This window comes from Liolophura sinensis, chromosome 11 (genome assembly GCF_032854445.1).
Source record: "Liolophura sinensis isolate JHLJ2023 chromosome 11, CUHK_Ljap_v2, whole genome shotgun sequence".
Taxonomy (NCBI): domain Eukaryota; kingdom Metazoa; phylum Mollusca; class Polyplacophora; order Chitonida; family Chitonidae; genus Liolophura; species Liolophura sinensis.
The window spans coordinates 1,691,936-1,718,745 of NC_088305.1; the positions used below are offsets into that span (position 1 = coordinate 1,691,936).

General features: G+C 42.7%; 1 protein-coding gene across 2 annotated transcripts; it reads left to right on the plus strand.

Annotated features, from left to right (window-relative positions):
• Positions 1-5,792: 5,792 nt before the first annotated feature.
• LOC135478001 (uncharacterized) lies at positions 5,793-13,945 on the plus strand. Of its 2 annotated transcripts, none has more exons than XM_064758249.1 (3): positions 5,793-5,885; positions 10,659-11,708; positions 13,475-13,945. In XM_064758249.1, the coding sequence occupies exons 2-3, from the start codon at positions 10,676-10,678 to the stop codon at positions 13,795-13,797; spliced, it is 1,356 nt and encodes a 451-aa protein (XP_064614319.1). In that variant the 5' UTR covers positions 5,793-5,885; positions 10,659-10,675; the 3' UTR covers positions 13,798-13,945. The 2 variants fall into 2 exon arrangements, with proteins under 2 accessions (XP_064614319.1, XP_064614318.1); XM_064758248.1 differs by lacking the exon at positions 5,793-5,885 and adding an exon at positions 7,539-7,612.
• Positions 13,946-26,810: the final 12,865 nt, after the last annotated feature.

Below are 26,810 nucleotides of genomic sequence, written 5' to 3' on the forward strand. Positions count from 1 at the left end.
GCCTATGTCGAAATGGATGGATTGGACAGACTCCGGAATGTCTCTGACCACAATTCGAATGCCCAGATAGATCCGTCAAGAAGCGCTGTTGTTGGGATGGAAAAGGATTTTCACGGAGAAGTGGACAATAGCTATGGGGCGTTGTCAGGAACCAATGGTGTTCCTGTTGAAACGACAGACATCCGGAAAGAATATGGACAGGTGTTATACGAGTGTGAACCATACAGCAACGAAAGCAGCCAAAGCGATGACGATACTGTCGAAAGTCTGTCGGAAGGCCATGATGGTAGAATGATAGGTGACGGTCGACGTTCGTGTTGCTCCCTGTCCGATGAAACGAGTTCGATGTCAGAAACAGAGTTATCAGTACAAGAGGACGACGACGAATCACAACTTGTTAATCCCATCTACGATTCTCCGGCTTCGACACCTCAAGCACCGGATTCTACTGAATCCAATGCCTCAAACGGAGAGAGTTGTGTGGAACACCATGAGTTTGATGCAGACGACACCTTCACGGATTTGACAATGGATTCCCTTAACCTGAGTCTGATGGAGAATTGCGTTACCGAGGAAGAAACGTCTCTCCTTCCAGAGATTTCTACTCTGGAGATAACGGATTCAGAATTTTCTTTCGACTCGGGGGATACAAGCAGTGCCAACGTACAGAATCAGTCAGCTGAAAAGCCGGTAGATGATGACAATAAAATGCGAAATTCTGGCAATGACTTGCATAAAATCGTGGATGGTAAAAGCGAAAACGACCCGCAGGATGTGAAACAACAAACAGAATGTGAGCCAACCGCCGTGGAACAAACAGTAGCAACTGCACCTTTACATCATAATGAGCAAACTGTCAACCTCTATCGGGCACCAGTGATGTTTTACCGAAATGCTTCCAACCAAGCTCCTACATATTTTGGTCATCCTTGGCAAAACAATACAGTTCAAGACCTGCAACTTAACCAGTACATGCAAACCTACGGCTGCCATCAGCAGCCCCAAATGCATTACCCTGCTTACCAACTTATGTGGCAGGAGAATCAGCAGCAACAACAACAGCAGTGGATTCCTCCACAGCAATCTTGTCAGCCAAGTTTTTCGCAAATTTACCCAGCGACCAGCACTGAGTCGCTTTGGCCGAGCCCTGCGACATCGGCGTATCACCCTATGGCTAAACAGGGGTATTTTCCGACCCCTGCTCCGTTTAATACCAGTGGGTTGTACACGCCTGAGCAGTACTACGCGGGACAACAGACGTCCGAGCCAATGTGGCCAGTAACGGTTCCTTCCCAAGGCGACGTGAACCAGTGTCATTTTGAGACACAACCTTATCTCGAGGCTTCGAGTCAGGAGACGCAGAACTTTCAGTACCCGTGCGTTTACGTGTCACAGGCCGGTCTGATCACGGTGCTGCTTAAACACGATGTCTCTGTGGAGATTACGGTCGACAAGACGTTACGTGTCGTCAGCCATCAGCGAAAGCTCGTGATAGCCAGCAACAGCCGTGGAGGCGCCAACTGTCTATACCATCCTCACGCCAAAGTCTGTCACGAAGGAACCACAACGGAAGTAGACCTCTCGGACGACCGCAGAGTGCGTATGTGCACGGAAAACATTCTCATCGCCAAGGGGGATAAATGCTATCGCTTTGACTACAAGGATGTGCAAGAGGCGATGCCGGAGTTTCGCGATATCTCGAAGGATAACTCCGTGTCACTTCTGTTCGGGTCTTCTGGATACGGTCCGGCTTGGATCACCCAGTGCCTCGAGTTGGCTCATAACGCACAGTACACTCACAACGATGACGGCAGCTTCCGCGTCAGAATCAACGATATTTCCATTTCTCAGACCAACAGGGGCGACGTCAGCGTTCTTTGCGGGCCAAAGTTCCTCAAGATGGCGCCACTGTCGTCCTACCTGCGTCTTCAGACACATTTCATCGACATGGCGGTGTACAAGAACGCCAAGATTTTCGTGAGACGTGGCACGCATAGCTTGGACAGTAATCCGACGAGTCTGCGCGTGGATAACGGGAATTTAGAGCTGAGATTCGAGGACGGTGATGACATGTCGGTTTGTCGTCTGCCCCGACGTGTTCCTCTGAGCGGTCTGTCGCGGCGCCAGAGAAGAAAGTTTCAGGGACAGAAAGAGAAGAAAAGTAAATACACTTGGCGTAGTCAGTGACGCTGTTAAGGCATTCTGTATTAAGGTAATGTCAGCAGAGGCGTCTTTACACAGAGTGATCGTAGAATAAGTTGATCGTAACTACCATGGCAACATTTGTTTTTAACATGTGTCATCACATGGTTACAGCCATCTTGGCGTACAATCGCTCTATGCAAGCGGCCCTATGCAGGACTGTATTCTACAGCTCTTCACAGACAATAGCAATTTCATTGAGCAACTACAGTTAATACCAGAACTTTTTCTATCTGACCAATCATAAGGACTGCTTCACGGGTAATTACATTAGAATAACGGTTTTACAACAGTAAAGCAGAGCGAGGAAGCTTAAAGTTCATTTTCGTGAGTTGCTCTAGTTGTCAGAAGTCTCAGTAACACAAGTACTTTGAACTGAGATTTCGCAATATGGTTCCAAACCCGAGACAGAGCACAAGACGGTCTGCATGTTTTGACTAGATTCGGACATTAATGTTGAACGTGATTTGTGTCACCTGTAAATCGGAGATAATCTGACCGTACCGGATATTTGTCTTCATACTTAACTGATAGACCTTTATTCCCATGCCCTTCAGTGAACTTCTTCCATGACGCAGTCGTTTTCAGACGAAATTGATCATAACTATTGAAGACGAAATAGCATTTACGTCTTTACCATGTGCCTTTATGGTAGCAATAATCGACTTAGCCTACAACTGAGCCGGGCCAGTTTCATGCAACTCCTTTAGTTAAGTCCTTAACTATGATAATATATCTTGTAGAGATACGAAGTGCACTTAGCTATGGGGTCTGGGCTATCTGCTTATTTTGTTTGTTTGTTTTTTTTTTTAATTTTTTTATTTATTTTTATTTATTTATTTTTTTTTTTTGTCTTTTTTTTTTGTTTTTTTTTTGTTTTGCGGTTTTGTACTTGAATTAAATTTAGATTACGTTAAAATGTTTAACTGAACGTCTCCCGGATGTACAATTTGTCTAAGACCTGTACTGAAATAACGCTTTTTACGTATTCACAATTTGAACACACTTCATCGTGAATAAAAAATGTACGCTGGATTCCCTATTTTAACTTTTTAGATGTCAAAACATTTAATTTTCATAATTTCTATAATTTCTGCTTAACCTTTTGTTCGTTGACCCTTTCACTTGCTTAAGCGGGTGATCGAGACAACTTCTAACCTAACAATGTCGTAGTCGAACTAGTTAGAGAGAGATTCGAGACCTCGACTTTATCAGCTTCACTCTTAAAAGGCACATGTTGAAATGTCAGCATTTCCCAAGTGTTATTCTTTCTTGATAGGACATGTTAAACGCTGTAGTGAGAATGCGAGTGTTATGATCTGAAAAAGTATCTACTGTTCGAAGGTTGTAAAAAAAATTTGTTTTGAAATACGAGAATCGCGAATAAGCCTAAAGACAACTCTGCATATCACGTGATGCACTTATTTGTATTTAACCAGCTTTCTCACGTGCCTCACATTATGGATAACCAGCTGATCAGTTCATTGTTGTTTTTAGCGTGTACTGAGATGATAATTTATATTTCCATTAATAAAGTATAGTATTATTAAAAAAAAAACAATCATAGCGTTTTCCTGTGCATACAGCAGTGTCAGAAGAGTTTGTTTAACTTATTATTATGATCATTTTCTTTTGCTATATTTTAAAAGATTTGTGTTTGATACAACAAAATGATGTTTATTTATTTGTTTATTTGACTGGTGTTTTACGCCGCACTCAAGACGGCGGTCAGCATTATGGTGGGTGGATACCGGGCACAGCCCGGGGGAAACCCACGACTATCCGCAGGTTGCTGCAGACCTTCTCACTTACGGCCGGAGAGGAAGCCAGCATGAGCTGGACTTGAACTCACAGCGATCGCATTGGTGAGAGGCTCTTGGGTCATTGCGCTGCGCTAGCGCGCTAACCAACTGAGCCACGGATGCCCTAACAGAATAATGGGACGAGTGGTTTACTTCTTGGTCAATCTGAGTTGTTTTTCGGCTGGAGCAGATCAGATCCGGTCAGATGTCAGGTAGCATTGCTGAATGGCGGGGAGGTTATTACGGTACCCACCCACGGACTTGATCCCTGCCTTATAAATGCAAATTTCTTGAGTACGAAATTACAGGACAATAAAAGAAAACGATGAGAAAAAAAAAATTAGAATAACGGGGATGAATGGCTTTACCAGAAGCAAGTTAAATAAAAATAAGCCGGATTTTATGGGTTATGCCTGCCCTCATTTCCCAACTATCACAGTGAGAAAATCGATGTTGCTCTAGTTTTAATGTCCCTATTCTGCAGTCTTCTATATCAAAGTTTTAAAAAATGTCAAAGAAAGCTAAAATTGAATTGAGGTTCATCAGATGGACAGCTGGAAAAGTATGCTTGAAAAACTTTCATTTTTAGTCTAAGTACAAAATTGAAGACTTGTCTTAAAGTTAAATCTGGTATTAAATCTATTAAGTCTAGTTTTGAACAACTGGGCCCTGGGATATATTCTAACTGTTTATGTAAATGCTTAACAGTAGCAAATTACACACCCGCAAGCACGATGGCTTAAGCAGAATTAGGTAAAGAAAAATGCAGTGATGTTTATAATAATTTCACATCACTGGTCTAGGATTTGAATATGGATATATTCTGCTCCAGCTGAATATAAAGAACAAAAAAAGGTGATGTGAGGTAACAGTCTGTGTCACTGGCAATTTGGTCTCAAGGCTCACCTTACAATTTCAACGATTGGCTGCATTTAATTCAGTGAAAAAAAAAAATCTAAAAATAAGGTAAAGCTATTTGGCGACAGTTTTCACTTCCTTTTCTCTTAATATTCCATTGAGTTTTACATGTCCTTTTCTCCACTGCTCCGTCCATACGTGCTAAGGTCTGATAGCAATCTGCGGATGGTCGTTTGTTTTCCCCGGGCTTTACCCGGTTTCTTCCCACCATAATTCTGGCCGCCGTCGTATAGGTGAAATATTCTTGATTAGGGCGAAACACTAAACAAATAAATATAAATTTACTTTCACTGGAACCGGCATTCGCTGTCAGTATTAATTTCAATTTCAATTCCTAAGTGCCTGGTTTATTGCTTACTGTAACAGTCATCGAGGATGTTTTGCCCAAGGTACGAGTTTCATTCCAAGGTTGTGGTTCTTGGAACATAGAAGCGTTAATTGATACAGTAACTCCAAAGTATAGTCGGATGACAAACAATTTAGCACGGTCACCATAGTGTCGCGTGCAAGACCCTCGACTTGGCGTCAAGTGACACCATTGTGTCCTGAAGTCAAACTTCAACAGCTGGCTCACTTAGGGTGAAGTGTCACTTAAACACAAGTGTTCGAAAACCACAAGTTCATATCACCCGTCACAACACTTCATTGTGTATATAACTTTTATTTCACAGGCTCCAAACTCGTGACAAGTGTTTCGGAGTAAATATGCATTAGAGTATTTGTGTATATAGACATTTGCCATATGCCTGTGGACCGTCAGAAGCCACCACATTTACAATAAATGAACTCTGGAGAAATATTACTTTAAAGATGACACACTGAATATTTCGTTTGCAAAGGTTTAGTTGGCTGGGCCATTTGTAGGTTGGCCGACTGAAGTTGGTGTGTACATTAAGTGATTCACGGATTAAGTGATTGTGAGTGGTAGCTCAGCTTGGACATTTTCAGTTGGGACATTTCCAGGTTGGCTGAAACATTTTCGCTTTGTACTAAGAGAAGGCATTTATTTATTTGATTGTTGTTTGACCGCGTATTGAAGAGTTTGTCACTGACAAGATGTTGACCAGTTTATACCTACAGGAACCGGAGTAAACCACCGACATTTGGCAAGTCACTGACAAGCTTTGCCACGACTGACATACTAGTATATGTCATACTGCGAGATGGCGACCGGTTTCCAGCGAAGATCATGTAAGACCTTCACTAAAGAACGCCATCAACAGCTTCTTGTAAGTCCGGCTAAACGGACAAGATACAAGTGGCAAAAGCTTGATAGTTCATTCCGTGGAAAAGATAGAGACGAACTCACAGGTTGGATGCTTGGCGGACTGACCGAGTTGGATGGTGGCTATGTCAAAGGATAATGGCTATGTCAAAGTGAAAATGATCGCGAAAGTCCAATCTGTAAATTGTCACGGTGAAGTCATATAACTGAATATATGGCAAACGGATTTGAATGAGAGTCAGCAAAATTGTTTCTCGGCGGGCTGACGTAGTGACGGAAACCCGAGCTGACAACAGACGGATTAACGAACAGACGGATTGCCGTACTGACTTACTAACCTACTGACGAACAGACGAACAGACGGACTGACGTAGTGACGGTAAACCGAGCTGACGAACAGGCGGACTGACGACCTGACGCACTGACGAAAAGGCGAACAGAGGTACTGACGTAGTGACGGAAAGCGGAACTGACGAACAGATGTACTGACGTACTGAGGGAGTGACGGAAAGCGGAACTGACGAACACACGTACTAGCGAAGTGACGGAAAGAGGAACTGACGAACAGATGGACTGACGTAGTGACGGAAAGCGGAACTGACGAACACACGGGCTGACGTAGTGACGGACTGACGGAAAACCGAACTGACGGACACACGGACTGACGTAGTGACAGAAAGCGGGACTGACGGACACACGAGGAGGTTATATAATCCACGGAATGTTTTGTTTGATAACCAGGTAGTTAAAGAACGTCGGGTTCTCCGTTGCCGAGTAGTTAGCGTGTCAGCGCGGCGCAATGACTCAGGTGTCTCTGACCAATACGGTCGCTGTAGGTTCAAGCTCAGCTCAGGCTGGTTTCCTCACCGGTCTTACGTTGCAATGTCAGTCAGCAACCTGCGGATAGTCGTGCGTTTCTCCCGGACTCTGCCCGGTTTACTCCCATCATAATGCTGGTCGCCGTAGTATAAGTGAAATATTCTTGACTACGGTGTAAACCACCAATCAAATAAATACATAAATAAATAAATAGGTACGAATACGCTGGACAAGGGGATACGCTGCAGTTTGGATACTCAAATAAAGGCCGTTGTGCACAGACCATGGTCCAACATTTCAGACACTGAACTTCAAAGAGAAACCACTTTGTTGTGGTTGACGATTTGAGAGCTTTCAGTTTTAAATGAACGCGGACGAAAGAGAATTCCTGGCTGGTTCTTCATGACTCATCATGTATTGCAGTAGACAAAGCTGAGATTTCAAAAACAAGAATAACTAAGTGGGGACATTGCGAAATGTGAAGAGCCTAAACAGGAAGTTTCTGTGTGCAGGTCTACATATACAGCCACTGTGACATATTTTGAAGTATCACAATCTCAGTCGCGTGAATAACTCGACACTTCATTTTGTCTTCTGCGTACATACTGCTATTGTATTCCGGGACAATTTTCCATTTCCAGAAACTGTAAGTACACTTATATATATGTATACCATGATTAGCTTTTTTTTGATTAAAAAAAAATTACAAATTGTGATTTGAACCAATCAACTAATCAATTCAACGAAATTTTGTTTTTTAAATTAGACTTTTTAAAAAAATTGCCATTGATCGTGAATGTTTTACTCACGCATTTTTCACGTTCATGAGAGCAGTCAGGTATATGGGTGGCGGAAACCACAGTGCCTAGAGGAAACCACCGCCTTCGGTATACGTCCATAATAAACCTCCTGACTTAAAGTTGCAGCCGAGGCGACCAGACCTCTCAACCAGCACGAAGTACTTTTTTGATTTTTATAGCCACCATAAATTCAAAAATCTCTAATAGGCATGATGCATGTTAAGTTAAAATTGCTTCCGTGAGACAGTGAGACCATCAGAACTGAGGTGTATATTACTGGTGGTCCATATCGTTATTTCCAAATTAAACTTGCTAGCGCGAGACCGTGAGACCGTGAGACCGTGACACCTGAGTTGTATATTACTGGTAGCCCATATCGTTAATCCCATGTTAAACTCGCTACCATAAGACCTGCGCTGTGTATTACTGGTGATCCATATCGTTATTCCCAAGTTAAACTTCCTAGCGTGAGACCGTGAGGCCTTGAGGCCGGAGATGTACATTGCTGGTAGTCCATATCGTTATTGCCATGTTAAACTTGCTACCGTGAGACCGTGAGACCTGAGCTGTATATTACTGGTAGTTTATACCCTGAGACCTGAGCTGTATATTACTGGTAGTCCATATCGTTATTCCCAAGTTAATCTTGCTAGCGTGAGACCGTGACACCTGAGTTGTATATTACTGGTAGCCCATATCGTCAATCCCATGTTAAACTCGCTACCATAAGGCCTGAGCTGTGTATTACTGGTAGTCCATATCGTTATTCCCATGTTAATCATGCTAGCGTGAGACCGTGAGACCGTGAGACCTGAGCTGTATATTACTGGTAGTCCATATCGTTATTCCCATGTTAATCTTGCTAGTGTGAGACCGTGAGACCGTGAAACCTGAGGTTTATATTACTGGTAATCCATATCGTTGTTCTCAAGTTAATCTTGCTACCATGAGACCGTGAGACCTGAGCTGTATATTATTTGAGGTCCATATCGTTATTCCCCTGTTAAACTTGCTAGCGTTACTACCTGTGACTTCATTTAAGCCAGACGGTAAGCCAGGTATTTGGTTAAGGGGGATGGTTCACTGCTGGTAATCCTTCTGCTTCAACCACAACCTCGTGGCATCTGCCGTGTTCCAATGAGCAATTGTTGAGTGTACAGCGAACGTGCAACAGGCAGTAGTATATGAGAGTCTATGCTTCCAGCTTATTCACTCGTGAATCACTGATATGAGTGACTGCCTAGAATTCCCCCCTTTAGGAAGCAAATATTTTTCAACAGGGAATTCTTGATTTTTTTTAGAATGCTTTTGAAGAACACGTACTGGACCCAGTAGATCTATCTATCTATCTATCTATCTATGTGTATATATATATATATATATATATATATATATATATCCAGTAATATATATATATATATATATATATATATATATATATATATTTAGGACAACCTTCTACTGTTTGTTCTCTTTGTAATAATAAATGTGCGCTGAAACTGTTCTATGTAGCGGCATCGTAACTGTATGAAAAACGATCACGTGCCGCTAATCTTTTTACTTTAGGACATGTTAAAGCGTCCCCCTTTTGTCTCCTGGTCCCATATTTTTTATGGGCTGTTTAATTGGGAGACACAGAAATAAATTAACGACTCATAAAATGTTGGAGAACCTGTTGCAGGCTTTCAATACAATTGGTTATATGTATGGGGTATTATAGGCCTGCAGTTCAAGTCTTACAGTAACAAGACTTTTGGAACCTAATTTGGATAAAGCTATTTAACTGTGTGATACAAAAGGAAAACACAATTGAGGTGCACAGTCAAAATTTCAAATGGCTTTAAAATTGTCGTTTCTTATGTTATAAGGTCAAAATGTTGCTTGACGACATAAATTCTGGATAAGTTATTTCGCCACAAATTTCAGGTAAAATAATGGAAAAGAACACACCAAATTTTATGACTGAAATTTTAGACTTAAGTCCAAGATCGCTATGTGATTCCGGAACCTGATGCCAGGTTTCCAATATTTGCTTTCAACATATCATTTGTGAACAAAACATACACACATATATACTGACATCGCCTACACCGACAAAATGAATCTGTTGAAGTTGTTTCAGTGATGCTAGAATTTGCTCTGTTATTATAACATAATACTGTGTCATGTTCAACATAATACCCTGTTATTCGAACAGAATTCCTGTGCTGAATTAATAGAATATGTGTGTTATATTGAACAGAATAATATGTTGCAATAGCAAAATACATTCTACCATCAATCAGAGAACAGATTTTCTGTTAAAATTAACAGATTAGTTCTTAAGTGTAGTTGTTGCTGAACAATATTTATGTTTATCGGGTATTATACAAGTGAAGTCTTACAGTGAGACTTTTGAGCCGGATGTGACAGCGAGAGGTGTAACTATCGTCATGTACATGTAAAAGTGTTCCGTCCATCTTATTACACGAAAACAGCTCTCAGTCTTGCCTTAGCAATTTTGTTCTATTACTGTTTTATTTATTTTGTATGCTGTATTTTCTGTGATCAGCAGTGTTGTTTCTTTCTTGTTGTCTTTTTTGTAACTTGTGTCTTAATCATCTACCATTCTTCTCTTTAATTAGTTATCACTGTACTTAATTAGGGAGAGGAACTGCTAAGTATTCCAGAACTTGTTTCCAATACTATTGTGTATAACGCAATATAATGTGTTCAATTCACCAATTGTGGCCCCTCCCGTCATTCTGTCACGTTTGTTGAAACATACATGTAGGCCCGCATACAGACATGCATAGAAAACAAACCAAGTTTTAGCTGTAAAGGTGGTTAAGAGAGACAACTGGTATAAATAGGCTAATATATAATATTATAATTCTTTCGTATTCATTGCAGAAAACCTCACGTTTACAATGTGTAACTTCAAACCTGCCGTCGTTGTGGTCATTGCCACAGTGGTCACGTGGACCCACTGTCAACCAACAGTGATAGACTTTGACTACTGTGCAGATAGCGCCACTTTGCGGCAAATGGCACGCACCGTCGATATCTTAGCGAAACAGACTAAAACTTTGTCCCTGGCAGTGAGGAAACTGGAGGAAACTAAGGGAGGCCAGTTATCTAAGGTCACGGACACGGCTGGGAAGCTAAGAGAGGATTTTGCAGCGTGGAAGTCTGATCTCGTTGACAATATTGGCAAAATGTCGACCAATCTGGAATTTAATATTCGAAGACAAGTGAACAGTCTGGAGTCGAACGTCGGCCTAAAATTGGAGGCGGTGAAACATGAAGTACGTGTATCTTTACTCAACCAGTCGGACGGGATTTCCCAGTTGTTTGGTGTGATTCAGAATACGACTACAAGAGAGGAGTTTAACCTAACATCCACGATAGAAAGAATTACTTCCGTGATCAACAGCACAATGCTCAGACCACTCAGCTCGTTACTGACGTCTAAAATGTCGCCTATTGAGCAGACCTATGCCGCCACTCACAGGCTAGAGTCACAAATGAAGCAAAATATCGTGTCATTCGAAGAGATATGTGAACGAAAGATCGACAGTGTAAATGATCAACTTAAACAAGCGTCGGTTGATACGGTGCATGATTTAGTAACCCGGCTGAACGAGCGGAAGTCCGCGGTTCCCAGTGCCATCACGATGACGCAGAATTATTCCGTCGTTGATGACATCATTCATGTTCTAGACCTGTACAAAACCGATCTTAAAACCGAGATTGAACAGACTGCACGAAATATATCCACAGTTCTTCGCCAGGAAATTCTACGTCAACTTCATGAAAATAAAGCTGGCATCGAATCACTACTGGCTGACTTAGACGTAACGGGACGATTAGAGTCCATCAAACAACTTATAACAACAAATGAGCTGTGTCCAGCCAAGACTGTGATTGAGAGTATCCGAGGCGCCACATTTGTACAAGAGGGTAAGAAAAAGATAAACTTTGGTGTTGTATGTCTAGTGTACATGTGGGTCAACACCGTATATCGTTCGTAAAACACAACTCTTTCCACAAATATGATAACAGAAAATGAATGGCGTCCACATCCATGAAACTGTTTCATTTTGACATCACATTTACTTTGTTAGAATTACTTGGAAAAAAAAACCTGGTCATTTACTGGTAATTTTTTCGCACTAATATACAGGCGTGACGAGCTTCTCTTTGCTCAACTAGTGGTTGACCAAAGAGAAGCTGGTCATTTTGTGAGTTGCATGCTTGTCAATCACTGGGCGACCAACATTTTCTGTGGTGCATGCTAGCCAGTCACTGGGTGATCAACATTTTCCGTGGCACATGCTTGCCAGTCACTAGGTGATCAACATTTTCTGTGGTGCGTGCTTGTCAATCACTGGGTGACCAACATTTTCTGTGGTGCGTGCTTGTCAATCACTGGGCGACCAACATTTTCTGTGGTGCATGCTTGTCAATCACTGGGTGACCAACATTTTCTGTGGTGTATGCTTGTCAATCACTGGGTTACCAACATTTTGTGTGTTGCATGCTTGTCAATCACTGGGCGACCAACATTTTCTGTGGTGCATGCTTGTCAATCACTGGGCGACCAACATTTTCTGTGGTGCATGCTTGTCAATCACTGGGTGACCAACATTTTCTGTGGTGCATGCTTGTCAATCAGTGGGTTACCAACATTTTCTGTGGTGCGTGCTTGTCAATCACTGGGCGACCAACATTTTCTGTGGTGCATGCTTGTCAATCACTTGGTTACAACATTTTCTGTGGTGCATGCTTGGCAATCACTGGGTGATCACATTTTGTGTAGTACATGCTTGTCAATCACTGGGTGACCAACATTTTCTGTGGTGCGTGCTTGTCAATCACTAGGTGATCAACATTTTCTGTGGTGCGTGCTTGTCAATCACTGGGTGACCAACATTTTCTGTGGTGCGTGCTTGTCAATCACTGGGCGACCAACATTTTCTGTGGTGCATGCTTGTCAATCACTGGGCAACCAACATTTTCTGTGGTGCATGCTTGTCAATCACTGGGTGACCAACATTTTCTGTGGTGCATGCTTGTCAATCACTGGGTTACCAACATTTTGTGTGTTGCATGCTTGTCAATCACTGGGCGACCAACATTTTCTGTGGTGCATGCTTGTCAATCACTGGGCGACCAACATTTTCTGTGGTGCATGCTTGTCAATCACTGGGTGACCAACATTTTCTGTGGTGCGTGCTTGTCAATCAGTGGGCGACCAACATTTTCTGTGGTGCATGCTTGTCAATCACTGGGCAACCAACATTTTGTGTGGTGCATGCTTGTCAATCACTGGGCGACCAACATTTTGTGTGTTGCATGCTTGTCAATCACTGGGCGACCAACATTTTCTGTGGTGCATGCTTGTCAATCACTGGGCAACCAACATTTTCTGTGTTGCATGCTTGTCAATCACTGGGCGACCAACATTTTCTGTGGTGCATGCTTGTCAATCACTGGGCGACCAACGTTTTGTGTGGCGCTTGCTTGTCAATCACTGGGTGGCCAATATTTTCTGTGGTACATGCTTGTCAATCACTGGGCGACCAACATTTTCTGTGGTGCATGCTTGTCAATCACTGGGTGACCAACATTTTCTGTGGTGCATGCTTGTCAATCACTGGGTGATCAACATTTTGTGTGGTGTATAAATAAATGAATAATTAAATATATAAATAAATATTTTTTAGGCTCCCTTCGTTTGGTAAATGGTACCCAGCCGACGGCAGGTCGAGTGGAGGTGATGTACAAGGGCAAATGGGGAACGATCTGTGACGACGCATTTGGAACAGAAGAAGCGATCGTCGTCTGTAGACAGATGGGATACTGTGGCGGTGCCACCAAGGCGAAGCTCACGTTTGGGCAGGCGGCCAACGACGTATCCATCCATCTGGATGACGTCGTGTGCAACGGTCGAGAAGTGAGCATCATGCAATGTAGATCCGCTGGCTTGGGCACTCATAACTGTAACCACGACGAAGATGTTGGCATCGTGTGCTCACGATGTGGATGATAATGAATGTGCCGTGACTGATGCTATTACTCTTTAAACAGTCGTAAACAGTCGAAAACATCCGGCTGATGTGAAATCTTGAAGGACAAAATAACACAGACATTTGGGTTAAAGGAAATCAAATGAGTGGACTATAAAATTGTTCAATACAGCCTAATAATATGTTTGTCTGCAGATATTTCCCGTATTAGTGATATAATGATTTGCATACAGGTTCAACATAAACTTGTACTTGTAGCCCTGTGAAGAAGGTACATGTATCTCAGTGTGTAAGGTGGATGTAGCCCTGTGAAAAAGGTACATTTATCTCAGTGTGTAAGGTGGATGTAGTCCTGTAAATAAGGTACATGTATCTCAGTGTGTAAGGTGGATGTAGCCCTGTGAAAAAGGTACATGTATCTCAGTGCGTAAGGTGGATGTAGTCCTGTAAATAAGGTCCATGTATCTCAGTGTGTAAGGTGGATGTAGTCTTGTGAATAAAGTACATGTATCTCAGTGTGTAAGGTGGATGTAGCCCTGTGAAGAAGGTCTATGTATCTCAGTGTGTAAGGTGGATGTAGCCTTGTGAATAAGGTGCATATATCTCAGTGTGTAAGGTGGATGTAGCCCTGTGAAAAAGGTACATGTATCTCAGTGTGTAAGGTGGATGTAGCCTTGTGAATAAGGTACATGTATCTCAGTGTGTAAGGTGGATGTAGCCCTGTGAAGAAGGTCTATGTATCTCAGTGTGTAAGGTGGATGTAACCCTCTAAAAAAGGTCCATGTATCACAGTGTGTAAGGTGGATGTAGCCCTGTGAAGAAGATCTGTGTATCTCAGTGTGTAAGGTGGATGTAGCCCTGTGAAGAAGGTACATGTATTTCAGTGTGTAAGGTGGATGTAGGTCTGTGAAGAAGGTTTATGTATCTCAGTGTATAAGGTGGATGTAGCCCTGTGAATAAGGTGCATGTATCTCAGTGTGTAAGGTGGATGTAGCCTTGTGAATAAGGTACATGTATCTCAGTGTGTAAGGTGGATGTAGGTCTGTGAATAAGGTACATGTTTCTCAGCGTATAAGGTGGATGTAGGCCTGTTAAGAAGGTACATGTATCTCAGTGTGTAAGGTGGATGTAGCCCTGTGAAAAAGGTACATGTATCTCAGTGTATAAGGTGGATTTAGTCCTGTAAATAAGGTACATGTATCTCAGTGTGTAAGATGGATGTAGTCTTGTGAATAAGGTACATGTATCTCAGTGTGTAAGGTGGATGTAGGTCTGTGAATAAGGTACATGTATCTCAGTGTGTAAGGTGGATGTAGCCCTGTGAAGAAGGTACATGTATCTCAGTGTGTAAGGTGGATGTAGCCCTGTGAAAAAGGTACATGTATCTCAGTGTGTAAGGTGGATTTAGTCCTGTAAATAAGGTACATGTATCTCAGTGTGTAAGATGGATGTAGTCTTGTGAATAAGGTACATGTATCTCAGTGTGTAAAGTGGATGTAGCCCTGTGAATAACGTACATGTATCTCAGTGTATAAGTTGGATGTAGCCCTGTGAATAAGGTACATGTATCTCAGTGTGTAAGGTGGATATAGCCCTGTGAATAAGGTACTTATATCTCAGTGTGTAAGGTGGATGTAGTTGTGTGAATAAGGTACATGTTTCTCAGTGTATAAGGTGGATGTAGGCCTGTGAAGAAGGTACATGTATATCAGTGTGTAAGGTGGATGTAGCTCTGTGAATAAGGTACATGTATCTCAGTGTGTAAGGTGGATGTAGGTCTGTGAATAAGGTACATGTTTCTCAGTGTATAAGGTGGATGTAGGCCTGTGAAGAAGGTACATGTATATCAGTGTGTAAGGTGGATGTAGGTCTGTGAATAAGGTACATGTATCTCAGTGTGTAAGGTGGATGTAGGTCTGTGAATAAGGTACATGTTTCTCAGTGTATAAGGTGGATGTAGGCCTGTGAAGAAGGTACATGTATCTCAGTGTGTAAGGTCGATGTAGCCCTGTGAATAAGGTACATGTATCTCAGTGTGTAAGGTGGATGTAGCCCTGTGAAGAAGGTACATGTATCTCAGTGTATAAGGTGGATGTAGCCCTGTGCAAAAGGTACATGTATCTCAGTGTGTAAGGTGGATGTAGCTCGGAGAATAAAGTACATGTATCTCAGTGTATAAGGTGGATGTAGCCCTGTGCAAAAGGTACATGTATCTTAGTGTATAAGGTGGATGTAGCCCTGTGAATAAGGTACATGTATCTCAGAGAATAAGGTGGATGTAGCCCTGTGAAGAAGGTACATGTATCTCAGTGTGTAAGGTGGATGTAGCCCTGTGAAGAAGGTCTATGTATCTCAGTGTGTAAGGTGGATGTAACCCTCTAAAAAAGGTCCATGTATCACAGTGTGTAAGGTGGATGTAGCCCTGTGAAGAAGATCTGTGTATCTCAGTTTGTAAGGTGGATGTAGCCCTGTGAAAAAGGTACATGTATTTCAGTGTGTAAGGTGGATGTAGGTCTGTGAAGAAGGTCTATGTATCTCAGTGTATAAGGTGGATGTAGCCCTGTGAATAAGGTGCATGTATCTCAGTGTGTAAGGTGGATGTAGCCTTGTGAATAAGGTACATGTATCTCAGTGTGTAAGGTGGATGTAGGTCTGTGAATAAGGTACATGTTTCTCAGCGTATAAGGTGGATGTAGGCCTGTTAAGAAGGTACATGTATCTCAGTGTGTAAGGTGGATGTAGCCCTGTGAATAAGGTACATGTATCTCAGTGTATAAGGTGGATGTAGCCCTGTGAATAAGGTACATGTATCTCAGTGTGTAAGATAGATGTAGCGCTGTAAAGAAGGTTCATTTGGCTCAGTAATTAATGTGCATGTAGTGGATACGGTGGATGTAGCTCAGTGAGTAAGTGTATGTGACTTAGTTCGTAAGTTTGATAAATCTCATTGTGTAAGGTGGATTTTTGTCAGTGAGTAAATTGGATGTAGCTCAGTGAGTAAGATGGATGTAGCTAAGTAAGTAAGATGGATGTAATCAGTGAGTAGCGTGAAAGACTCTAAACGACGAATCACACAAGGTAGCGGTTCAGTCCTGGCATTTGTTAGGGATTTCTTTAGATTTAAATGCTTTCACGGTTCTATGCGGACTTGGTGACTGTAAGCGGCCAAAGACGCCAGTAAGGCCGTTCGTGCAGCCTTGGTGACTGTAAGCGGTCAAAGGCGTCAGTAGGGCCTTTCGTGCAGTCTTGGTGACTGTAAGCGGTCAAAGGCGGCAGTGCTGCAGTTCGTGCAGTCTCGGTGGCTGTAAGCAGTCAAAGGCGCCAGTAGGGCTTTTCGTACAGTCTTGGTGTGTGTAAGCGGTCAAAGACACCAGTAGTGCCCTTCGTGCAGTCTTGGTGACTGTAAGCGATGAAAGGATCCAGTAGGGCCCTGCGTGCAGTCTTGTTGACTGTAAGCGGTAAAAGGCGCCAATATGGCCCTTCGTGCAGTCTTGGTGACTGTAAGCGGTCAAAGGCGCCAGTAGGACCCTTCGTGCTCTCTTGGTCACTGTTAGTGGACAAAGTCGCCAGTATTGTCCTTCGTGCTGTCGGTGACTGTTAGCGGTCAAAGGCCCCAGAAGTGGGGCTTGGTGACTGTAAGTGGACGAAGGCGACAGCACTGCTGTTCGTGCAGTCTTGGTGACTATAAGCGGAGAAAGGCGGCAGTAGAGCCCTTCGTGCGGTCTTGGTGCCCGTAAGTGGACAATTCGCCAGTAGGGCCCTTCGTGCTGTCTTGGTGACTGTAAAGTGGTCAAAGGCGCCAGTAGGGCCCTTCGTGCAGTCTGGCTGACTGTAAGCGGTCCAACTCTCCAGTAGAGCCTTTCGTGCTGTCTTGATGATTGTAAGAGGACAAAGGTGGCAGTAGAGCCCTTTGTGCGGCCTTAGTGACTGTAAGCGGTCAAAGGTGCCAGTAGGGCCCTTCGTGCTGTCTTAGTGACTGTAAGCCGACAAAGGCGCCAGTATTGCCGTTCGTGCAGCCTTGGTGACTGTTAGCGGACAAAGGCGCCAGTAGGGCTGTTTGTGCAGCCTTGCTTTCGTTGAAGAACACTTGACGTGGGGCAGGGTCTGTGGTTTTCCTCAGGCGTTCAAGTTGGAATCTTCATCGTGGCGTCCAAGCTAGTGACACATGTTTAACGATGTGAAGCGAATAAACAAAAGGGTGGATTTATCTAATTAGAATTACATAAAATGGTTCCCAGTCTCGCTGGTGACATCAAGACAACAGTTCATGCAGCAGAAACGGCCGTCATGTATGCACATAAGGACGATACCATATCAGTCATTGTAATCAATGCTTAGCTGATATGTTCCCACTAGTGTGCCCTCGAACCAATTTATCTAAAGACTATCATATCTTCGGAACTACGGATTTTCGGAACAGCGGATCTTCGGAAAACAACGGATATTAGGACCAACGGATTTCCGGACAATCGGGCTAGCGACAAATTGGATAATGACCCTTCGGACCAGTGGCCTTAAGACCAGCGGCACATCGGACTAGTGGACCTTCAGACTAGCGGCACATCGGTACTAGCGGCACATGGGACTAGTGGAACTTCAGACTAGCGGCACATTGGACTAGTGGACCTTCAGGCCAGAGGCACATCGGGACTAGCGCACATCGGACTAGCGGCACATCGGACTAGTGGACCCTCGGAATAGCGGCACATGGGACTGGTGGACCTTTGGACTGGCGGCACATCGGACGTAGGTCGGGGCATCGGGACTAGCGGCACATCGGGCTAGTGGCTCTTCAAACTAGCGGCACATCGGCACATCGGCACATCAGGCACATCGGGCTACTGGCCCTCCAGACTAGCGGCACCTGGGAATAGTGGACCTTCGGAATAGCGGCACTTCGGACTAGTGGACCTTTGGGGTAACGGCACATCGGACTAGTGGACCTTCGAAATAGCGGCACATTGGACTAGTGGACCTTCAGACTAGCGGCACATCAGACTAGTGGACCTTCAGATTAGCGGCACATTAGACCTAGCGGCACATAGGAAAGGCCCTTCAGACTAGCGGCACATCGGACTTCCGACCCTCCGGACTAGCGGCACCTTTATGCTATCAATAAAAGCAGGTTGTGATGATATAAGTATAATTTATTTGATTACAGTTTTACACCGCTCTCAAGGATATTTCACTTATACGACGGCCGCCAGTATTATGGTGGGGGAATCAGGGCCAAACCGAAAAAGGAAGACCGAAAAAGAAGCCAGCATGAGCTAGACTTGAACTTACAGCGATCGCATTGGGGAAAGGTTCCTGAGTCATTTTGCTGCGATAGCACGATAAACAGTAGGCCCCCAACTATAAAGGAAGACAAACCAGACAGAAGAAATTCATAAATCTAGATTTTTCAGTCTTTGTTTCATTTTCGTTGGCAGTCAGACAAGACAGTGAATGTTATTATGAGTATACAAGAAACATTTAGCGAACAAGACTACTTTGTGGACAAATGTAATGCTGACAAGATTATTTTGTGGACAAATGTAGTGTGAACAAGACTACTTTGTAGACAAATGTCGGGCTGACAAGAATACTTTGTGGACAAATGTAGTGTGGACAAGACTACTTTGTAGACAAATGTCTTGCTGACAAGATTACTTTGTGGACAAATGTAGTGCTGACAAGGCTACTTTGTAGACAAATGTCGTGCTGACAAGACTACTTTGAGGACAAATTTAGTGCAAACAGACTACTTTGTGGACAAATGCAGTGCGAACAGACACAGCAATGCATAGTGTACGTGAGGTGTAGCGTGAACAAACGCCCCTGTGAACAGGCGTAGCGTTAAAAAAAGGTCACTGTGAACAGGTGTAGCTGGAAGAAAAGTGTGGTCAGTAGAAGGGTCAGGAGTCTGCTTGTAAAGGATTCAGGCAAAGACTGTCAATGTTCGTCAGGATCTTGTATCACTGGTAACTGGGCCAAGACAGAATACGACTGTACAGTTGAGTCCCGGGACAGGCGGTCGATCCGACATCTCTATGGCCTTTAAGAATGTAATTACTGACGACATTCCAGGCGCTCTTGGCACAGTTGATTAGCTGTGTTAGGGCGTTCAGGGCAGCTTGGTTCTGCAAGTGGTCATGAAATTCCCATGACGAAGAATCCTGTCAAATAGATTGAAGTTATAACATTATAAATGTTATACAGGACTAGTAGTATTTGCCACTTTTTAAGAGGCAGAGATCGACTAATAATAGTAAACATTGTACATGAGTTTCTATTTCAGACCGCTGCTTTATATAAGCTGCGGCTTAGTGGTTTGACAGTTAGCTTACAATGGTTGCTGGTTTTATACTCTCGATATCCCGGTTCCCTCCATCCAACTCCCTCCAATGTGATCGCCGTCAATGAAGTGAAAATCACTTCAGCACAAATCAATAAATCAGTCAATCGTTCAATCAATACAAATGAAGACCACTTGTCCCCTACCAGTTTGGTGCGCGGATATGTGAGTCACGTGGGCAAGTGGTTGACTAACTTGCCAAATCAGTGGTTTGCACCGGGGGGCTTGGGATTCCTCTGTCCGTAATATTGACTGCTACGGTGTCGTATATTCTTGAGTATGGTGCTAAACGACAATCAGATATATAGATAAATAAATCAATAAATCAATAAAGCTGTTTGTTGATGTAATTACGTTGGGAGGTGTCCAATGCTTTAGCTCTCTGTCTATATGGGGGTGTGCTCAGAAAGCGGAAACGGCCGCATGTACTCTGTATTTGATTTATACCAATCTATACCTCGGCAAGAAATCGTTCAGCCTGTTATGAGATCACAAGAACATCCGTCAACCCGGGTTGTAACTGGAAATAATTTGATAAAGGCAATTGACTCATTCTTGAAAGAAAACCTGATCGCCGTTTGATTAACATCCTTGCATTTTTTTTTTTTATCTAATTCGACTTAGCCGTGATGCTGGTGGGCGTGTAATTTGTTACTGTTTGAGTAGCTGAGAAAACAGTTGCAATAAAACCCCGATGTAATCTGACAAGAGGCTGTACTTCTCTGGTTACGTGCAACCACTATCACACTGTCGTCGTTGCTCTCTATCCTGTAAGTCTGTTTTATATGTAATACATTTTTCCAAATACTGAGCAGCTTGTCATTAATGCGTCAGGTAGGCCTTCAAACAGCTGTCAGTTTCAAACTCAGTTTCCAACAGCCCCCCAAAATAGAACCCAAGCAAGTTTACATTCAGCTTCAATTATTCGCTGTTTGAACAAAGCTATATCCCTCCCCATAGGGGAGCTGCGGAACCATTGTGGCGAGGGAACAGAGGAAAATGTTTCTTTGCTTACCCCAACACACCCCACCCACTTCCACATTTGACCTTGTGTTTTTTTTAGGTGACAGTAAACTATGAAACAGTGTGGAAAAGAGGGACACAACCCATTGAGAAAATAGTTAAATATCTTTTCGATGAAAGTCGTGTTCGATGTTAGAAGCTCAAATTAACCCATGCTCAGCTAATGATAGAAGACGTCTCAGTTATTAGCTGCATGGGCCCCAAAATCTAGAACGTCATGACAAACCAGGAGTGTAGGGCTTCGGGAGTGTAAAGAAGATTTACTTGACTCCGCCTCCTCCTTGACTGTTGTGCCTACATGCATTGAACTTGCGGAACGCGGATCTGCGTCCTTGGCGTCGGACGAACGATGCGGGGTAATTAATACCGAGCCTGAACGGTTCAGATCAATAACTCAAGATATCTTTCGTGGAATCCTTTTCTGGCTGACCTCAAGGGCGATTGTGTCGGTTTAGAGCCCTATACACGGCACCGTGGGATCCACCTGTGACGCTCTAGATTCACTATGGCAAGAGCAGAGCTACATGTATTGTTTCCATTCACCCCAGCAGTCCTAGATGTTGCCTCGTAGAACCCATTCCTTGGTAACTTATGAGGAGCTGTGAGTAATGAACGATTGCCTAGGTTCACACCAATAGTGCTAGATATCGCCTTGAAGAACCCATTTCTTGGTAACTAGATGAGGAGCTGTGAGTAATAAACGACTGCCTAGGCTCACACCAATAGTGCTAGATATCGCCTTGAAGAACCCATTTCTTGGTAACTAGATGAGGAGCTGTGAGTAATGAACGATTGCCTAGGTTCACACCAATAGTGCTAGATATCGCCTTGAAGAACCCATTTCTTGGTAACTAGATGAGGAGCTGTGAGTAATGAACGATTGCTTAGGTTCACACCAATAGTGCTAGATATCGCCTTGAAGAACCCATTTCTTGGTAACTTATGAGGAGCTGTGAGTAATGAACGATTGCCTAGGTTCACACCAATAGTGCTAGATATCGCCTTGAAGAACCCATTTCTTGGTAACTAGATGAGGAGCTGTGAGTAATGAACGATTACCTAGGTTCACACCAATAGTGCTAGATATCGCCTTGAAGAACCCATTTCTTGGTAACTAGATGAGGAGCTGTGAGTAATGAACGATTACCTAGGTTCACACCAATAGTGCTAGATATCGCCTTGAAGAACCCATTTCTTGGTAACTAGATGAGGAACTGTGAGTAATAAACGATTGCCTAGGTTCACACCAATAGTGCTAGATATCGCCTTGAAGAACCCATTGCCTGGTAACTAGATGAGGAACTGAGAGTAATGAAAGACGAGAATACGCAATTCTTTTCGGTAATAATAACAAGAGGTTTTTTTTTTGTCTTGACACGCGGGTTTTATGCGAGAATAACAAAAAAAAATCCGCCCCGAATTCTGATAATCTCGACTCTCGAGTTTTCATCCCGCAGGTTTTATAACAGGACGGGCGAACACAAAACTCAGGATAAAATCCGCAAGTTGAAATCAGTGAAAGAACAATCTGGGCGTTTTGAAGATTTCTGTACAAAGTTGGTACAGTGTTTACATTGATGTAAAGTGAACGTAGCGTGTTTGTCGTAAGCTTACCTGCCCACTGAAGCGGACTTTAGCCCATCTGTAGGCACCGCCCGTGTGCTGGATCCCCAGGTACTCCGTACAGTTAGGCACAACCAGCAGGCCTAGCTTGGTATAACTCGTCCATTGTCCAGTACCAACATTCACATTGGATGTCGCGTAGGTGCAATCGGCGGCCATTCCTTTACGACCTTGATCAATTATCACAAAGCCGGCAATCCCTGCGATGATGTAAGTCTTCATCTGGTTCCATTCTCAAAATTAATAACAGTCAGAAACAACAAATATATAAATTTATTTATTTATTTATTTATTTGATTGGTGTTTTGCGGCGAACTCAAGAATTCGTCACTTTTACGACAGCGACCAGCATTATGGTGGGAGAAAACCGATCAGAACGCGTAGGAAACCCACGACCATCCCCACGTTGCTGTCAGACCTTCCCTTGTACGTCCGGAGTAAATATATAATCAACATCCGCTATAAGATATGACCTTTAAGTGTTAATTATTATTTCCTGTTTTGACATATTGACATTTGCAGAAAACAAGTCAGCAAAACTAACAAATTCAACCTTCGTTGCAAAAGAGTCTGTCCGAAGTTGCTTAGGGGATGGGTGAAACGGGTTCAAACCCCGGTCCTCGATACTTGTGGAATCCCGTGCTCTCCCTGTTTGTGCCTTGGATCAAAGTAACGCTTTACTAGGACTTTTAATAACAGTATGGTTCGGTATGTCAGTAACTTTATATTTGATATAAGTCATGATGTCTAAAACGTGACACAAAAATCACTACTAAATCGAGACCATTACTTGCTCTAGTTTTGATTTATAAGTGTTATCTATTATATCTACAGGTTTGTAATAGTTGTAAAAATGACGTCTAGATATGCACATTTATCATATGTTGAGTCGCTAACTTTTATGGGCTCTACAGGGGAGAAGGAGGCCTTCCCGCCCGAGGTGGTTAGCGTGCCAGTGCGGCGGAATGACCCAGGAGCGTCTCGCCAACGCGGTCGCTGTGAGTTCACGTCCAGCTCATGCTGGCTTCCTCTCTGGTCATATGCGGAATGGTCTTCCAGCAACCTGGCCTTTCCCCCGGGCTCTGCCCGGTTTCCTCCCACCACAGTGCTAACCGCTACCGTGTATTCTTGAGTAAAATACGAATCACATAAAATGAATAATGAAATCAAACTACGTGTATGCACAAACTACGCTCTATGACTGTTGGTGATGTAATGAAGAATGCTTAATACTATATGCTTAATGAAAGTTTGAAAACTGTTGTGGTTGGGGTACTGTTGTTGTGCGCCGGGCAGTATATGTATAACAGTCAGTAGAAATAAAATATCATCAACTCAACCAAGTGTCATGGACCAAACAGCAGTTATAAGAAAGTTTATCCTAAGATTCCGACAATGCTGTGCTGATTAATGACTTACAAATATTGCAATGTTCTGAAACAGACTTGGTCTGAAGCATATGCTGATTAATGACTTACAAAATATTGCAATGTTCTGAAACAGACTTGGTCTGAAGCATATGCTGATTAATGACTTACAAATATTGCAATGTTCTGAAACAGACTTGGTCTGAAGCATATGCTGAAAGGCATGTGTGCATATCTCTTGGAAAACGTAAAATTGCATATTTAGTTTTAATTATGAAACTGGTCTTCGGACATTTGAATTTGAGGGGTTTTTTTCCGGTTGATGGCCTAACATGTGATTTGGACATAGTGCTTACAAGTATGTCTACGTTATGTATGAGTGATTTTTGTCTTTACTATGTGAGACAGTAAAATTCACAGTGACATGTTTATTCTAAGTGTTTCTAGTCACATGAAATCAAAGACAGCATGGAAAGAGAGTAAAACCAAAGCAGCGACAACATTGTGATAATTGGCAAATGGTAACACATCACACGGTGAAATACGGCCTCTTCTCAATATACCTCAATCGCTGTTTATTCCCACTGAACAGTGTAAACGATTAAATATAGCAGGAACTTAGATCCCTCAGGCAAGATGTTTAAGCATAAATAGGTTTAAAAATTCAGGTTATGTCAATAGCTATTTTATTAGACGTCACGGGTGTAAGATTGCTCAAAATGCTGTGTCAGTGGCTATTTAATTAGACGTCACAGGTGTAAGATTATTCAAAATGTTGTGTCAGTAGCTAGTTTATTAGACGTCACAGGTGTAACATTACTCAAAATGCTGTGTTAGTAGCTAGTTTATTAGACGCCACAGATGTAAGATTATTCAAAATGCTGTGTCAGTGGCTAGTTTATTAGACGTCACAGGTGTAAGATTACTCAAAATGCTGTGTCAGCTGCTAGTTTATTAGACCTCACAGGTGTAAGATTACTCAAAATGCTGTGTATTCTCCATATTTAATACACAGTAACAAGTTTGTCTGTGACAAAGAATAGTGCATCATGGGATACAAGACTATCACTATGGTATATCTACACCGGGGCCTGTCTAAGCTGAATGTGTCCCCTATACTGTGTAGTCATTTTCAAATCTACGCCATGATGCTGCCAAAGTCACAAAGAGCCGTATTCGTTCATTTAAATGAGTGGAATATGAATTCATGCTTCCTGATATGGTTAGGTCGTCAAAAGACAGAACTGCTTTTATCATGTACACTTGTTCACAGAAAGAAGCTTTATCCGAAAGCTAGTCCGTGGCAGACGCTGCGTGTTGTGGGGAAAACTTACGTTGCTCCGAAGTTAACATGAACAAAGCGAACGGAAACATTTTACACGAGTTTGGAGGAATCGTAAACCGATGGCAGCTTTCTGGTTTATAGGCATTCACAATATCAAGAGAGACAAATGTCTAGATACAGATATGTCATCTCATAAACACTGATGGTGTCTTCCGATGAAAATCCCGCTCCGGGTGTGAAACTGGAGCAGTGAACTTTGCTTTGTTCACTATAGAAAATAAAGAAAAATAGATCTCAAGCGCTTATCTGTTACAGGTGACTTGGTGGGTGCTCACTCCCCAGTCATACATACATAAAGTGACTACTTTTACGTTCGATAAAAAGTTAATAAAAGTACTTTACAGGATAAGAATGTTTTGAAAATGTGCGTTAAAATTGTTTTAGCTTTGTTCCAGCGTCAGTGATCTGATATGACCACATTCTGAGTGCTTTCGTAATATATGATCTGTGCTGGGTTCAATGTAATAGGCTTGCAAGAATAATGCTGAAGAATTCTTTGTTTTGCTTTTCCATTTGGCATTGTACATTTCATGTTTTAAAGTGGTATTAAATGTTTTGTGTTATTTCATGTGTATCAGAAACACGCTAGCCTGTTTAACTTGTTTATATTTGCATGAACGTTCTACTTTTCTGCAAACCATTCAAAATGTCATGACTAAATAAAAGACGAGACAAGGTATATGCCGTTCTTATCCAGCATGTGTGGTTCTTACCCAACATGTGCCGTTCCTCATGACTTGAGTCATTATGGTGGGAAGAAAACGGGCTGAACCCGGGGAAACCCACAACCATTCGCAGGTTGCTGGCAGACATTCCGACGTACCGGAGCTTGACTAAACAAAACTTACGGATACAGTATCCAATCATTGCATCTTGCGGAGTGGAACATTGTGATATATCGGCTGGAGAGAGAGAGAGTTGCACACATCTACTGTCGAGCGTTGCACTCAGTAACTCGCAACATGCAACAATTGTTTTATCATAGAAATGACACATCATGATCACACATGCGTGATAAATCACGTGACAGCGTATCGATTTCCTGTCCGCTTTGAACACTATGTTATTGCAAGGTTTAGTGTTGTACATTACATTAGTCCCCAAACGATGGCGTCACGTCCTGGGTGGGAAATTGAAGCAGAGATCCTATAGCTTTCTCTCCCAAAATTTCTGAAAATAAATGACTAACTAGGGCTTACCTGTTACAGTTGTTTCCTCTCACCGAGACTGTCGGTTGTTAACTCTTCTTCTTTCTCCTTTTATAAGAATTCTACACTCCTCAAACATACATGTTAAGGGCCATGACCTTAACGTTTCTTCGTAATTTGGTAAAAACTT

What these genes read in the sequence shown, in the direction of transcription:
- LOC135478001 (XM_064758249.1), top strand. Translation starts at nt 10,676, where the DNA reads ATGTGTAACTTCAAACCTGCCGTCGTTGTGGTCATTGCCACAGTGGTC. An exon ending in CGCCACATTTGTACAAGAGG is followed by an intron (nt 11,709 to 13,474) that starts GTAAGAAAAAGA and finishes AATATTTTTTAG; the next exon opens with GCTCCCTTCGTTTGGTAAAT.